Genomic DNA, 17,023 nt, shown 5'->3' with positions numbered 1-17,023 from the left:
TTTTTTATTTTGATGTCCCTAGAGGCCAAAAACATTATTCGTTAAAATTTTTATGTGTGTATATGTTTATATATGACATCATCCCCCCCCTCACAATTTCAAGTACTTGCCCAGCCACCAAATTTTAACTTTGTACAACAACCTTACTATGATGCATCATGAAGCCATGTAGTACGCATTCATAAGTGAGCCCTACTCCTGCAGCTCGTGAAAATCTCCGGCAATGTAGATTTTACCGTTGTGTGTGTAGACAAAGGTTTGTTCATGGGCGGCGACGGCAAATAATATGTGGGGGACAAAACCGCTGTGTGTGTCCCCGGCCGTAAGGTACTGGTTCAAAATTTAAAGGCAAAAAGGTCCATGTTCTATATTGCTGGATTCTACTTTTCTAGGTTAGGTTGAAAAACTTATTTATTAACTGATTTATTACGAGAATAAATCAGAAACATTGATCATTTAAAAGAGTTTTTGTGATCAAACTCTAAGATATGTACAAGTTTATGAACACTTGGAACTAAACAATATATCGAAAGATCATACTTCTCTATTTAATAAAGTACGGGTTAAATAATAACATAAACAAGTATAAACTTAACAATTACGTAATCCAAATGTACAAAATTTACAATCTAATACTGTGTATACATTGTAGTATTTTCCCTCTTGTATGGTTAATTGATATCTAACAAAATTTCAAACTAGAATAGATTCATATTATTTAATGCGTTGTAGTTCAATTATTATTTTTTATCACATAACGTGTTTGGTTAAAGACCAATTTAAACCCGTTTACAATATTTATCAACTCTTAATAACCTTACCCTCCTTGTTCAATTGTTTCATTTCTTCCACACTCACATCTTCATTTGGGTCTTCACCATTGAGTAACCTTAAGATTGCATTTTGAGTCCTACCTTTTGTCTCAGGCAAGTAAAAGCAGAAGAAAAGTGAAAAGATGAAACTAGATAACCCATAAAACCAGAAACAGCCTTGAGGTTTTAAGTAGAATTTCATCCACGGAAACATCTTTATTGTTGCAAAAGCAAGAGTGCTGAAGAGTAGTTGAAGCTTGGACATGGCCAAACCCCTGATTTCTGGAGGGAAAATTTCAGCGGAAACGACAAAAGCCATTGGACCTATACCGACACCCAACGCGATTACGTGAAGACAGAGACAAACTACGGGGACCCACTTCAAGATGGGATATGCCTGGAATTCTTCTATGAACGTCAAGTAAGCTCCCAACACAGTGAGAGTGATGGCTATTGTCATTAGAGAGCCTACAACGAGCATCTTTCTTCCAAGTCGCTCTACAAGTGCTGAACAGAATATTCCAGATATGAGTTGCATTGTGGCCATCATAATGGCAGCTTGGTATGGAGTTAGGGAGGTGTCGCACATCTCAAATATATTGACAGCAAAACTCAAAATGGGAAACATCCCGCTGCCTATCTTGGACACCCAAAGAGCAATGCCGATTATCAAAGCCTTCCTCGTTCCTTTTGTCGCAACCAACGACTTGAGATTAGGTCTTTTGATTTGCTCTTTGGTCAAATCCTTTAGTCTCCAAAGTTCTTTGTCAGTCATAACTTTATCTCCTCCACGATACCACAACAGTGACTTTTCCGCTTTCTCCGCTTCACCGTTCTTCCATAGAAAAACCGGAGTTTCTGGCAGCCAGATGAACGTTAGAGCGAATACCACAGGTACAGCGAGCCCAAGGATAGCCAGTCCGTGATACTTCAAGTAAGCACCTATGATGTACGAGTAGAGTATTCCACCAAAGACAAACATGGATAAAAAAGAACCAAAAAATCCTCTCACTTTGTCTTCGGCCATTTCAGAAATGAAAAACGGAACAGCGACGATTGTTCCTGTAGCACCGATTCCGATAACAAATCTCGCCACCACTAACCACCAGACTTGTTGCGCTACCAAGATCAAGGTCCATCCGACAATAAACGGGACAGCCACTAGACTTGCGGCTGTTTTTCTACCCAAACGATCCGCTGCTCTTCCCCAGAAGAAAGTTCCAGCGATGGCTCCAAAATAGTTGATTGATCCTAGCCAGGATACGGTGTCCATGGTTAATGGTTCCGTGCCAAAGGGAGGATTGTCAGACGTCAGCAGAGGCTGCATTGGAGAAGTCCACCCCACTGTAGAACCGAGGCATAGCCCCAACAAACTAACTGAAATACAAAAACATAAATAAATAGAAGTTTTGTTTTCTTAGCTTGAATTTATCATTGAACGATTTACATAAGAAAACTCGTCAAGCATTTTAGGTAGAAAATAAGTTAACATTTACTCACATAAAGCCTATTAACTTAACTTCAATAGTTATTTGTGTAACTAGTGAGCAAAGTGGCACTTTGCTGCACACGAGAGCAACGTTTACGGCTCGTGCGGAATGTTCTTGAGTGCAGCAATGGCCTTTTGCACTCGTGTTACACATTATATTTTTCCTACAGTCACTATAAAGCATATAAATAATTAGTCTTTCAAAAACTAAACAACACGTTTTTATGTTCAGCTGGCAACACAAATAGGTGCCCTAGTGAAAGTAGTCCCCGGTTCATATCACTCCTCAATTTTTTCCTCGGCAAGCAATGTCCTCCGCGACTTGAGAAAATAGTTCCATATATTTTTGTAATTCGCAGTGATTTCCGCGCCTAAAAAAAAGCTTTAAAAGTATTTTCTTGTTTATTAAGATCGTAGGAATTTTTTAAAAACGTTTAAAAGAAAAGTCCAGAAAGCTCAGAAATACCGAAAAGAGAACATTAACTATAAACACAAAATGACAGGTTAAATCGTAGTTATAATAGTCAATCAGCTGCTCATAGTATTATTATCTTTAAGTGTTGCCAACCTATTTCCAAGCGTACACGTATTACGTGCATAATAGAACCACGCTGTTTTGTGTTGCTTCGTTGGAATCCTGATGTGCGCCAAAGTATAAACCGTACGACAAAGTATAAATATGCAGCAATTAGCAGCTTTCTGTACTATAAACAGTAGAAGGAAGTCAACTTTGTCGGGTGACTGTAGGAAAACAATTTTGTTCACTATTTGTGGGTTAGTAGGTAATTTTCTATCTTATGTGCAGAGCGTTGTGTAAGGCTTTTTTCAAGAGTTTTTGGAAATGGGAAACTTTAATACAGCAAGAATGTTATATTATTTAAGTGACAAAACGTATCAAAATGAAAATTATGTGGGTTAAAATCAGGGCGGTGTTAAGGGTCAGTGGAGCCTCGGGCAAACCCAAAAGCAGCGCCCCCCTTTTTTCATAGTGCGAGCGGGTGGTGAATAGGGGGTACCTGGCAAACGCCCATTAACCACCAGCGCCCCGTTTATAAAAGTGGACCTGGTTAAAATATGATTTTATAAATTTTAATATACTTATATTATTTTTTCTTAAAAAAGATGACAGGAAGGAATTAATATGTTCTCATACCTCTCAAGGCTTGTGTACCTTGCTAAAGTTATTGTGTTTTGATACTGAAATGGTTGTAGGAAAGCTTTTGTATATTTGATAATAACACATTAAGTGTTCTAATTCAAGCAAAAAATTTAGTAAACTTGAGATACTGTACTTCCCTAAGATTGACAGCTTCAATTGGCGAAGATAACGTATGTTGAGAAGTTGATCAACCATCTTTATAATTTTCACATTGTGAGAGATAATAGTTATTAACAATGATAATAATAGATGAACATAGTATTTTTCTCAGGAATCGTCACGGGGCTGTAACTGGGATCACTCGTTAAAAAAATGTTACTGAGATGCAGTTTTTCCTGAAGTGTCCATGAAAATGTGTATGAAGTTTAATAGGAATTCACCTTCGCCTACACCATAAAAAAATTAGCATGAGCTTATTGGATTAAAGCTCTTGAAAAAATACAAATTTCATAATATATAATCTAGCTACTTTGACTCCTTGGCCCTGTGCGTAGGACAGGCCAAAAGCTAGTCATTATTATGCTGTGTGGTTGGTTGCTGTGGTGGTAGTAACCCTTGTTAATTTTTAGCCACATATACTGTCTCCGAAAATAAACATCTGTTTTACCACATGACTTCTTTCAATTTTCATGAGCTAAAATTTTAGATGCAAAAGGAATCAGAACAACTTAAAAATTTAGACTGACGTGATTTAGATTGTAGGTTTGTGTAGCTTGAGAAACTGTTAAAATTCTCAGGAAGCTTAACTTGGCCTGGAAGAGTTCCTGGCAGTTGACAGTGCACAAAAAGTTCATTGTAATAAACTTTTTAGTTACGGTGTATAATATATTCATCAAGGTTAGTTATCATTTGATATTTTCTCCTCTACAATGGGGCAAAAAGGAAGTGCTTATACAATTTTTTCATTCTTTATTCCTTAAAGCTAAGCCAAAAACTCTTTCCTCCAAAAACTAAAACCCTCAACAAACTATTCGCAAACCTTTTGCTCAGTAACTATAACCTACCTAGGATTGCTGCCAGGTATTGTCTGAATTTGGCCGTCCGTCTGCAGCCTGAATTTGAATTAAGAACTTCAATGGACATCGTAGAGTCGTAAAGGTGAGATGTGGTATGTAGGTGATATAAGTTACGACTGACGGGATTCAACAAAGAGATCTCCCCTTGAAGTAACTCCTAGATAACTCTTGTCTTTGCTGATAGTGTGTGTATGCTTGTGGCTTGTCAAACTTTACGCTCACGTTGATCCAATCAAATCAAACTTTGTTGACACAATAACGTTCCTAACTTAGCTATAAAACAGGTAGCATTGTGCAATTGTAAATAGATTGTTGGTCAATCTTAAATCCTATTATTAAAAAATGAAAAGCCAATTTTGATTTTAAAAGTAGTTAACAATAAATATTCATTTATTTAATAGTAGTCAATATTACAATAGTAGTAGTTTTTTTTCTATAAGGTAACAATTTTGACAAATAATTCTTTTTTTTGGTAATTATATCGATCACGGACGTGTCGCTAAAAAAAAATTATTTTCACTATTCTTATGCTAAATTACGTCCTGAATTCAAAAATGATTGTCATTTTCGTTGGAAAAGCACCGTTTTCCCAGAAAAGGGGAAAAACGGAAAAAACAAAAATTTTGTGGAAATTGGTCATGTGTATACTCAAACTAACCGGTAAAGCGAGCTGAACAAGAATATGCAAAAAATTTTGGATCTTGAAATTTTTTGCATATTCTTTTTTAGCTCACTTTACTGGTTAATTTGAGTATTCACATGACCCATTTCCGCAAAACTTTTGTTTTTTTCCGGGAAAACGGTGCTTTTCGGAACAACGGAAACATGTCATCTTGAGGTGAATGGAGAAGAATTGAAAAAATAGAAAGGATAATAAATATTAATTCTATTTTACGGTCAATATAATTACGTAGTACTAGCATTGGTAACAGGTTGAATTTAATTAATATTATCAATAGAGTTACTTCATGAAAAATTAATATCCTGTACCAAATCAAGGAATTTTGCACTACTAAGTGTTACCAACTGGTCCTTAACGCAGATTTCTGAATTTTAACCTTATTTTGACTGTGCAGTACAAAAAATTAAAATAGTTGGTTTCAGTCCATTAACTTCAATCCAGCTTGCCAAATCAAAGAAAGTTGAATTAATTTAATGCTCCGAGTCCCTATGGGACCTAGCTTTGATAATTGCAGTTGTGTCGTCTGCACATAGGATAATTTTTATGAAACAATTTTTTATAAATCATTTATATATAGTAAAAAGAGCAAAGGTCTTAAGATAGATCCTCGTGGAACACCCAATTTAATATTCTCCCAAGGAGCTATCAGGAGTGCCATCACCTGTGTTAAAAAGTTAAGGTCCGTGTACCTTTTCTACAGATGCAAAATCTTGACGTGCAGAGGTCCTCACCAAGGTTGAATATAAGGAAGGCCCAATGTTTACTTGGAAGATAGAACAGCGTTTCACCCCCTTTGCAAAATGCTTTCCTAGTTTAATTTCAATTCAAACTCTGTTGAGTTTTTAATGCTAAGATTAATTTTACAACTGTGCGGTAGGCAATAAATAACGATAATATCTTTCTTTTGTGATTGTTTCTTATGTTACTGCATGATATTTATGGTTAAAGCCTCACAGGAAAAGTCGCAGGTACAATCTAGTTATTATATAATCAAGAGACAGGTGTTTAAACTTAACTGTGACAACAATCTTATCAAAATCCTATTGACACAAGATGAAGTTAAAACAAACTAAAAAATTGTGATAACAATGAGTTAAATTCACTTTCTAGATTGTATGCACTTTTAATTAAATGACAAATGCATGTTTTGTTTGCTGTATCTTTTATTTCAAAGGAAAAATTGGAAATCTACTAGCCCCTGGATTCAAGCTTTCTCAGGTAAGTAGCTGAACTCTAAATCCTCTTCTCAAAACAAAATTCTTAAGACTAACAACCTTCTTGAATTAACTAACTGAATATGGTCAACTGACCCGAATTTGATCTATAACTAGAATGTATAGTTACTTTAGCACTTAAATATTTTTAAAGAAATTGTGACATTCACAATTAAACTATTAAAGGGAAGATTTCATTGAAAATCCAATAAGGCAAATGGAAATTCGTTTAGTCTGCTGGTTTTCTGTGGCGGGGTTATTATTTTCTTTAAATTTTTGTTGTTTAGTTCCATTAAGACCTGTAAAATGATAACAAAGTAGACTATACTTCCCATTTGAAAATATGGAGCTACCCCCACTATCCCTAATGGTGAAATGTTTTAAACAAACCATAATTATTGTAGCCCGTCATTATCTAAGATGGTTGCCGCAAACCAATTGAAAATACAATATCTTAAATAGCAAATTATTAAATGGGGATGCTAGTTACTTTGCATCGGGGCCAACTACTATTCAACTGAAGAAGGTCGTGCACGTCGTCGTAGGTTGTATTGGGGTGAGAGTGGCAAAGGTATATGGGAGTCTTATAGAACGTTCCGTAAGTTAGGGTTCTGGCGGCCTTTCTGAAATATTGTTGCTCAGGAAGTGACCGATACCTGTACCTGTGAAAGGTGTTGTCGGTGAAATAGGAAGATTGGTATCTACCAGGATTAGAGAACCATGTGTCTTTATGTGTTTCTTGTGGCTTAAATTGTCTATAAGTGCAACAAGCATTATGCCATGGCCAGCCACTCTACAGAGCTTAAACACTCCATATCCAATACACATGACCATATCAATACAAGAATGTATAAAAAGTTTAAATTAACATTGGTAAATTGAGGGCTCAATCACAAATAGCACAACAGACTTCCATACAAGGGGTTTGCATTTTGGTACCTGCCACTACAGCACAGTTCACCCTTATGACCTGTACTGGGTCATTCCTTTATTGTTATGCTGGATTCCAAGAGAAAAAGTATTATATGCGACACCTGGGGAGTTTTTAACGGTACTTGAATAAAATCAAAATCCCTAACATGGATTTGCTTTACACCCAAAACACATATTTCCTTGCCTTGTGGTGTATACTATTGTACTGTATTTTTTTAACATCACGTTACCAATTTATGTTGCTTAGCCTAAAATAAAGGTAAAATTTATTTTCTAAAAATTAAAGAAGTTGAACTCAAGCAATTTTTAATGATAACAAATAGAAAATAAAAACTTAAATATAAACAATAGTTTTAGTTTAGAAATTAAGTCTACTACAATCAACTTAAAAAAATAAGTTAAAACACAACAAATGACCTTGTATTTGATCGTTAATAATACTCTGGGGGATTTCATATAAAAAAATAAGACTTAACCTAGAATATAATATATAAAAGTAAAGTTCAAACAATCTCCTTCTGTTGGCATACCTGCATTTAGTGACAGCTAGTTATCAATTTTGAAAAAAATTATAACACAGTGGTATACCAAACAAACACAAGTCCTCAATTTTATCAATAACAATATAGTGTACAACAAAACAAAATTAAATCTATAATTATTAACATTTATGTATTTGAGTCTATTCCCGATCAAGTGAAGGTAAACTTTAGGGGATAACATTCGAGGGTTGCATACAACACAGTACAATTTTAAAAATCTTTTGTAAAGTGAAACTTATTTTTATACATACTAGTGTATCTGTTGTGTGAATTCGAGCAATTAAGAAGTATTACAGGCGTTATTTTAAAACGAATACAGTAACGGTCATAATTTACTAGGACTTTAAAAGAGTAGACTCAAAGATTATGAAAATACTCCCGATGTGTACTAACAGTTCGATATCATCAACATTTTCTTGTAAACATCTTATAATTTTTCAAAAGCTGATCTTGTTTTTTAGTGTTTTCTACAAATGTATTCAACTCATACCACTATACTGAAAAACACTATCTTGGACCTGTAATGTTACAATTTGATTTGGACCAAACTATCTCCAACTTAAGCTTATAAAGAAAGTTAACTTACTATCACAGTCATCAACTAACAATAATTTTTAGCATTATATGTAGTTAAATTACATTTTCTAAACTAAAAGTATAATATCATTCGGTGTTGTGTTAAACAAAAACTAATAAAGGAAAAACATATAGACAAACTTGACCTTTTATTGGTGTTTTAACGAAGTTAGGAGTTTAGAGCATTCTTTTACACAGCCTAGGAGTTGAATTACCAAACATTTATCACCAAAATTTCAGTATTTTCTCACCACAGTTTTATTAAAGATAAAAATTCTTGGCTTTAACTGTGAAGACTAAAATGAAGATAATATAGCACCATGATTGTGTCAGTACAACTATTAGTGAGTGAGAAACTGTTTGTGTACTACATGGCAGTTACAATTCTACAATATAGCAAAAATGCAAACTCTATGCAATCCATGTTGTTACCTATTATCATGGACAAATAGGATAAATATAGACCGACAGAATTGCTGTGGTTAGCATATGTTCTGGCATCCACCGCTAGGTGTGCCGTGTAGTTACGGCGCACACCGCTGCAGCGTCTGCTGGTAGCATACGGCTCCTCACCTGCAGGGGTGTGCACTGTAACTACACGACACTGCTAGCGGCACATCGCGGAACCTTCCTTTGACGGTCTATATTTATTCTATTTGTCTATGCTATTATTATTTTTATAACAATGTTTTAACACAATTGATACAATCGATCAGCTGTTGTTATAAAGGCAAACAAACTACATACCATTAATTGCTACATACTATTTATGTATATATTGGGTTTTTCCATTGTACCATAGACAAGTAGAATAAATATAGACTGTCTAAGCAAGCTTCCGGCGCCCACCGCTAGGAGTGCTGTGTAGTTACGACACACACCGCTGCACGCAAGGAGCGCAGGAGCCGTATGCTACCAGCAGACTCTGCAGCGGTGTGCGCTGTAACTACACGACACTCCTAGCGGTGGGCGCCGTAACATATGCTAACCGCATCACTGCTGTCTATATTCATTCTATTTGTCTATGATTGTACTCAGGTCTGTATTTCCTCAATTTTTGTAGGTCTATAAGCAATTTTTACACAGCACTGAATATAACCCCTAATTACTTATAGCATACGTTTCAGAAACATTCCTCATGAAAAAAATTTTTCTAATAGCTTCTCTTAAGGAAGCTCAACAAAAAACTTTAAAATATTAAACAATATAATATATTAAATGCAAGTAATTCGGCCTTATTGTTTAACCAGTTCTTAATTAATAACATTTTCTACACCACACACAGTCCTTGCAGCACCTTTGAAGTATTGTATAGTATTCTGTGCAGTACAAGTACAGCTATGTACCTATTTAAGATATTTTTCCGTAAATTACTAGGCAGTTGCTGCATTTTGTTTCTTTACGATGGTAGACTGTTGAGTCCCATATAACTCTGTGTATTCACTTTCTTCTGCTTTCGTTAATTCTTCCCCATTGAGCTGCTTTAATATGGCTTGCAGGCTTTTGCCCTTGGTTTCAGGTACATATAAGAATGTGAATAAAGTAAGAATCAAGCAAAAACTGGCGTAGAAAAGAAAACATCCATGAGAGCCTAAAAGATTGGTCAAAGTCGGAAAGGTCTTCACAGATGCAAAAGACAAGGTAGTTCCGAGCATTTGAATTTTTGACATAGCAAAACCTCGAATGTTAGGAGGAAAGATTTCCGATATAACTACAAAAGGAACAGGCCCGACGCCTATGGAGTAGAACACTACATTCACAGAGAGGCAGGTGATAGGGATCCATTTGAGCAAAGGGTTCCAGGAATCATCTTGAAAATACAAGTAGCACCCCAACACTGTAAGTGAAACAGCCATTGCAAAATAGGACATAATCAAGAGCACTCTTCTTCCAGCACGGTCCACAAGCAAGGAGGATGTGAAAGCTGAAGACAACTGGAGGACTCCTACAATGATCATGGAGTTGTGAGCTGACAAAGAAGATCCTGAGTCTTGGAATATTTTTACAGTGTAAGTCAATATTGCCAAAATTCCACAAAACTGCTGTCCAACAACAAAGCTGATACTAATGAACAAAGCTTTTTTCACTCCCTTAGAATCAAACAAATCTCTAAAACAAGGCTTTTCAAAAGCCTTTCCTGTTTTTTGTTGTAAGTTCTCTATTTCTTTCATAGTTTGAAGAGTGTTTCCGCCCCTGAACCACAATAGTGAGTTTTCCGCCTCGGTTTTCTTACCGTGAGTCCAAAGGTAAACCGGACTTTCCGGTAGGTTAGGAAAAGTTACCAGGAAGATTATCGGCACACACAAACAAATCGCTGCCAATCCGTGGTAAGAAGTCAGTGACCCTATGATGTATGAAAACACACACCCAGCGTTTAGAAAAATCATCAAGTAAGAACCGAGAGACCCTCTTATTTTGTCTTCGGCCATCTCGGTGACGTAGATGGGGGTGTTGATGATAACTCCGCTACAACCGATTCCGATGATTATCCTTGCAACTAACAGCCACCATCCGTTCTGTGCGACGATCTTCAGTAGCCAAGCTATGATGAAGGGCACAGCTACGATGATCGCAGTGTGTTTGCGCCCCAGGCGGTCTGAGAGAATGCCCCAGAACAGTGTTCCACACAAGGCTCCGATGAAGTTGATGGAGCCCAGCCATGAGATAAACTCTGCAGACAGAGGCTCGGAGCCAATCGGAGGGTGAGCAGACGACAGGAGAGGCTGCATGGGTGAGGTCCAACCCAGCATCGTGCCAATAGAGAACGCTGACAAGTTGGCTGCAACAGAAAAATAAGTAGTAATCATTACATGTTCAAGTTTCAAAGGAAGTTGTGCAGGTGCCCAAGAAGTATTTAATAATTATGGTCTTTCTTAACCCTTCCTCGGTTATGGACGGATATATTCGTCAATTTCCGGGTGGCAAACGGATATATCCGTCCAAAAAAACAAATTGATATACATTGTTTATAATACAAAAATAAACAATACACTGGATTATTTTGTGATTTTTTGTCATTGGCAATAATAATTGCCACAACTGTTTCAAATATTATAATCATTTTGTTATTTAGATTGTGAAAAACTGTCAGATGGCACAAGGTTGTTAGTGAGTGATGTTTGTTTACATTGTGTTTTGTGCTTTATATACTGAGCTGAATGACTGATCCAAACTATCTGAAATTTTAAGATGTTTTATTGAGATGCTTAATAAAAGTATGTCTGAGGGGGTTCATACTTGACATTGAAAATATTAGTATGGAATGTGATGGATATGATGATGAACCTGAAGAACAATCTTTATGTAGTGGAAGTCTCTGTATGAGTTATCATATAAGAAACAAACTTTTGAGAAATTGTAAGCCTGACACTTTATTGACTGCATAAGGCATAGTAATGAATTTATGATGATAAATTCTTTGCCATCAACCTAATGGCACAACTCTTTATAAATGGTTGTGTTTAATCACGTTTCAGCACGAGTACAGCAACTAGTTTAATTATACCTAACTAAATTTAAAATTTAGCAATTTAGGTTAGTTCTGGATCTAAATTAGGTAAACTAACAATCAACCATGATAAGTTTAGCAACAATAAGTCTTATCTTAAGTTTGTTCAGTGTATGACCTTGGGTTGGATTGATAACTTGGTTAATATTTAACATGTTTTCTGATCCTGTTCTAAAATCGAGTTCAAGTCTTTTGTAGACCATAAAGTCACTTAAATACAATGTTAATACCTTCATGTTAAGCTTAAAGTATTAAGTTACTTAATCACTTTAATTAATTTGTATTAATTTCCCTGTAACTGTTTTACACAATAATGTAATATTCGTTTGTGCGTTTCAGGAATAGACAGAACAAACACTTTGAAGGGCAACAAAAACCTGAGATGAAAGCTCTATTAATGTCATAAATTAATTGCGTTCATTGATATGTCTAAACATAATATCAAAAAATTCTATCCTATTTACGGTGAGTATGGCCTGCGTTTGTCTAGTATTTAAGGATTGAATTGTTATACAATATTTTTCATTATCCATCACAATACCTGTTAAAATTATCTTTTCAGCAGGGAAACAGGGTGAATTTTTACAGACAATTTTAAAGAACATTTTAAAGTTGTATTACCAGATCTTATTGTTTAATTTTAACTTTTTTTTCTTAGATCAAAAAGTTTGTGACATTTGAGGAAGTTGATGACATCCTACACTTACCTCCATTCATACTTGGCTTAAAATACCTACTTGTTGGTATCGTCGCCATTTCAAAGAAAAGTATTAAAAGTATCCAATAGTTAATGCCGGTATATAAATACTACTTAATTTTTTACTATGGACAAAAAACAATTAATTAATTATTTGAGGATGTTAGTGACTTCTCAAATTACAGATTGATCTTAATAATACAATAGTATTCTAGTCACAATAATGGAGGTGGAATGTCAATGTTAAAGCCACTCAATGAATTATACATCATGCATGTGTAGTTAAACATATGCTACAGTGGGTGGGGAAAATCGTTGTTCTACAAAATGGTTTGTTGGAATTGAAAAATTACATTAAACCATAGATAAACCATGTTAGTTTATGATTCAACTTTCTGGATGAATAATAATCAAATTGTTTTTCTGGAAATCAGTTGGTACAGTTTTTTAAAATTCTTTTCAAGCTAGGCACCCAACTAAAATTGTTATAGGTATTACTTTGAAATGTCAGTTATTGATAATATAGTCATTGATATAGTACCAAAATACGACACAGTGATTTATTAGTAATTGGCAGGATTTGAACCTAAACTTTATATACCAAAGCTGCTCTAACCACCGCAACAGCTGCTCTCTGAGTATTAATTTTTGACTAAAATCTCAATGAAATATTTTAACAAACTGATAAAAGTGTTATTGGATGGGTAAAATACATTCAACTTTTATATCTTCATTTCCATCAAAGGTGTATAATTATTTTGAAGCGACCAGAATAATATTGTGTTACTTACACTATTTCATTTGTCTCAAACAATAAAGGATATTTTTCAAACCCATTCAAAGCTGAAGCAGTCATTACAAGTCCATGGTCACTCTGTGGTATAATTTCAAAGGTCATAAGTAGCAGTTACAGAAACCAGTTTTCAATCTTGATAGAAGTCATTTGTTGTGCTCAACTGGTTCAAAGTTACACAATATGAGAAATATATCTTTAGTTTTGGCTATGATAACTAAGTTTATACTGTTATGTAAACAGTGAAAAATGCTATTTAACTGTGTGTTCTTCTTTTAAATTTTCATATTTATTTGAACATTTTAAACATATATGCTGGATTTTAAAATAAATACTAGAATAACTTGAAACTTACAAATAAATGTAGTAGGTACTGTAATGCATAAAAGCCTGTATGTTTTGTAAAAGAGTAAAATATTTTAAACTTTAAAAAATAATATGAATGTAGCTACTGTTTATAATGAATGTTTTTGCTAATTTTACTCATATATTTTAGATTTGGGTTCAAAGGACTTCTTGTTAAAGAATGCAATAAATGGACTTTATGTGGTGGTAAGTATACTGTAATTTAACATGTCGTGCTGTAATCTCGGATAAATTCAATAATAAGCAAAAGTAGTGTTATGAGTAGCTTTAAATAATCTTTCCCTAGTCCTGTTTGGGTTATTCGAATTTTCAAATTCAGATGGACCTAAACATGATTATAAAAATATAAAATTATCCCCCAAAAAACAACTGGCTTATTTTAGTAAAAAAAGATTTATGACTCATCTTTGATGTAAAAATAATTGATCGCTGTAAAGATCTTTACCAAGCAGTTCATCATTAGATTACCTGACTTGAGTGTATTTTAAGGGAAAATTTGAAAGTGGCGATTTTGTTGTGTTACTGACTAAGATCAGCTGGTTAGTGGTCCTTAAGTCAGGACCATTTTTTAAAAGCTGTGATAAAGGACACCTGGACCCAGTTTTGAACCATCAAATGCTTATGACTTGTGAGGATCGAACCGGTGACCTTCTGAACATCATGCTTGCATAACTTCAGCCTAGTAGTCTAGTTACAAAGGTAGGCACATAGGTCAGCAAACAGCAGGGGTCCTGGCCTTGCAGAGTTGAATGCATTTCTCAATACAGTTTCATCAGTACTTTGGCTATTTAGTCCAGTCATCCAATTCTTGTTTACACAAACATAGTTTATAGAACTGATTCAGCCAACATTTGCCCAAACACAGTATGTTTTACTCAAATATAAAGTTGGAAATGTTACTAAGCTCTTTCCCAAGCACTAAAAAATCCCACAATTTTATCACCCAGTAATATGTGAAAGACTAGGTGTATTTTAGCTCAAACATGAATAATATTTGAGTGTAGAATGAAATGGGATAGTAGCTTTGTTACTCAGAAGGGGAACTGTTTAAACCAGTACAGCTGAGTCCAGTTTTGGTTAATCAAAAATCTATGTGTATGCTAATTTATGTGTGTGTGTTTGGTATAAGCTGGTCTATTGGTTGGATCCTGGGACTTGGTGCCCACATCACCAATGGATTTTATCTAAGTGATAATGCCGTGTTATGTCTTTGAATCTGTATAATAATTTTTTATTGTTCAGCATATTTAAGTGTTGCAGAAAAGAGGTTAGTGTAAAGGACGTTTCCATATAGGAAAAAGTGAACTATGGTGATGGAAAAAATTTAATACTTAATGTTTTTGTACCATTCTCAAATAAAATTGTATTTGGCTTCCTTGCAGTCTGATATAAATTTAGAAATACACTAGGTGGTTCATTTAGAAAGTGGGTTGAATGGCCAGTAATTATGACAAAGTAGGTGGTTCTAAATAATTTCAAATCTTACTAAAAAGGTTTAATATTTTTGGTTATACTTTTATTTGGTTTGGATGATTAATGTCTTCAATACCATAATTCAAAATTATTAAAATTCATTTTTATTTTTTTATGAGGGTATTTACAACTATCATAAAGTTTAAAAGATACTGTTAGGGCTAAGAAATAGGTACCTCATAATAATATGATGATCAGTGATATTTAGGGTTTCTTCAAAATATGATCTCTTATAGTAAACTTACTGGAGGTTTATTGTATTTTTTAATATTCTAAAAATGTACCTAATTGAAATTACAATAAATCTTATATCATAATATGGTTAACTACCTGTATTTTTTTAAAAGTCTACAGAGAAATGAATAAAATCTTTTCCATGAAATTGAACAAAGGAGTACAAATCTTGAGTTGTACATGGTATAATTTAGTGTCAGAAAATGATCTAGCATCAAGATAAGGGCAATAAAAATGTACAGCAGGTTGGTTATCAGACAAAGCAATCAGTACCAGAATGCTCACTGGGTTCTGGATTCGGTTTTGTACCTGGTTAAGTGGTTAAACCAGTTCAAGTTTGTGCTGTTTATTTTCAACCTCAACCTGTTTGCAGATTGAAAACTGTTCTAGTCTAAACCTCAAGCAAAACCTTCCCAAACCAAGTAAAAGTTGTCCATGTTAATTATTTTATAATATTTCAAATAAATATTTGTGTAATGTTAAGTACATAATAAACTATCAATTTTAATTTTATGGTAGGTAACTTAAATTAAAGAGGATCAGTCTTTCAATTTCATCAAAGATTTATTGATTTTTACATGTTTACTTTCTTTAATGTACCTGTACTATATTTTGACGTTTTAAACCATGGTATAACATAACTTTAATTTAACTTAAACATTGTTCTACGACCAGCTGTTTTACTGGACTTTTTTGAGTAATTAGACTCCCTTGTACTGAAATTTAAATAATTAGCACATTGAAATTTTCATGCATAAAAGCACTGCAATCCTCACTTATTTTACATATTCTAAGGGCTAAAACACCCCAAAACATACACACACATGATCAGCAACACACATCACCGGCAACATGATCAGCTGTTTGCTACATTGTTATCATTCATTGTTGTGACATCAGATTATTTATCTCCAACTATCAGACATGTAAGTGCAAATAGTACCTGTACATTGAGAAGTTTATGGAGAAAAGCACTTGAATCTATAGATATATATCAAAGTTTTATAGCAAAAATAAACTTAAAGCACTAGTAATTTATGATAATATTTTAAAGGAATTACCTATAAAAGCTGCCATGTACTGTCTGAACTTGGCGGTTCTCCGAAAAGCAGCAGTTTTGGAGTCGGAGGTCGTCATTTGGACTGTCTATTTCTTCCTCTTGACCGGAAACACTCAACAATGATACCGGCTATTGTTGACCTAGGAAGAACACTACAGAACCTGCAACCTACACCCTTATCACAGGGAGGACCGAGCGGTACTGAGTCACACAACACTACATTTCCCCCCTCTCCGCCCCGCAGCGACTTACAACAGAAGATAACATATGGTTCAAGGTCGACAGCTGATACGCGAATATGGAAATCACGGTTTTGTTTACACTTGCTGTTTTTGTAAACCAATTGAATAACTTCGTAGATTTGATTAAATAATAAACATACTCCTTTAAGTGTCAAACATATAGTGGCAAGACAGCTAATAGATTTAGATTGTTTTGTAACATATACATCTTGTTTAACCAGCCTTAA

General features: G+C 34.6%; 2 protein-coding genes and 1 long non-coding RNA gene across 3 annotated transcripts; 1 reads left to right on the top strand and 2 right to left on the bottom strand.

Annotated features, from left to right (window-relative positions):
• Positions 1 to 526: 526 nt before the first annotated feature.
• Positions 527 to 4,569, bottom strand: LOC128986347 (facilitated trehalose transporter Tret1-like). The gene is made up of 2 exons (XM_054406677.1): positions 4,465 to 4,569; positions 527 to 2,189 (listed from the first exon to the last, which is right to left on the bottom strand). The coding sequence occupies exons 1-2, from the start codon at positions 4,541 to 4,543 to the stop codon at positions 802 to 804; spliced, it is 1,467 nt and encodes a 488-aa protein (XP_054262652.1). The 5' UTR covers positions 4,544 to 4,569; the 3' UTR covers positions 527 to 801.
• A 1,718-nt stretch (positions 4,570 to 6,287) lies between these two features.
• On the top strand, positions 6,288 to 13,975 carry LOC128987585 (uncharacterized). The gene is made up of 3 exons (XR_008490249.1): positions 6,288 to 6,376; positions 12,271 to 12,396; positions 13,918 to 13,975. It is a non-coding gene; the product is annotated as an uncharacterized LOC128987585 (long non-coding RNA).
• On the bottom strand, positions 7,595 to 16,737 carry LOC128987584 (facilitated trehalose transporter Tret1-2 homolog). Its single transcript, XM_054408515.1, has 2 exons — positions 16,556 to 16,737; positions 7,595 to 11,202 (listed from the first exon to the last, which is right to left on the bottom strand). The coding sequence occupies exons 1-2, from the start codon at positions 16,629 to 16,631 to the stop codon at positions 9,797 to 9,799; spliced, it is 1,482 nt and encodes a 493-aa protein (XP_054264490.1). The 5' UTR covers positions 16,632 to 16,737; the 3' UTR covers positions 7,595 to 9,796.
• Between the last annotated feature and the right edge of the window lie 286 nt (positions 16,738 to 17,023).

This window comes from Macrosteles quadrilineatus, unplaced genomic scaffold, assembly GCF_028750875.1.
Source record: "Macrosteles quadrilineatus isolate MER2022 unplaced genomic scaffold, UCM_ALF_1.0 Scaffold_2__2_contigs__length_208266976, whole genome shotgun sequence".
NCBI lineage: Eukaryota > Metazoa > Arthropoda > Insecta > Hemiptera > Cicadellidae > Macrosteles > Macrosteles quadrilineatus.
This window is presented reverse-complemented; position numbering and strand designations above follow the sequence as displayed.

Coding starts and splice junctions, on each gene's coding strand:
- LOC128986347 (XM_054406677.1), bottom strand. CDS start 4,543: ATGTCCATTGAAGTTCTTAATTCAAATTCAGGCTGCAGACGGACGGCC. Junction 2,190..4,464: donor ATACCTGGCAGCAATCCTAG/GTAGGTTATAGT, acceptor TTTGTATTTCAG/TTAGTTTGTTGGGGCTATGC.
- LOC128987584 (XM_054408515.1), bottom strand. CDS start 16,631: ATGACGACCTCCGACTCCAAAACTGCTGCTTTTCGGAGAACCGCCAAG. Junction 11,203..16,555: donor GTACATGGCAGCTTTTATAG/GTAATTCCTTTA, acceptor TTTCTGTTGCAG/CCAACTTGTCAGCGTTCTCT.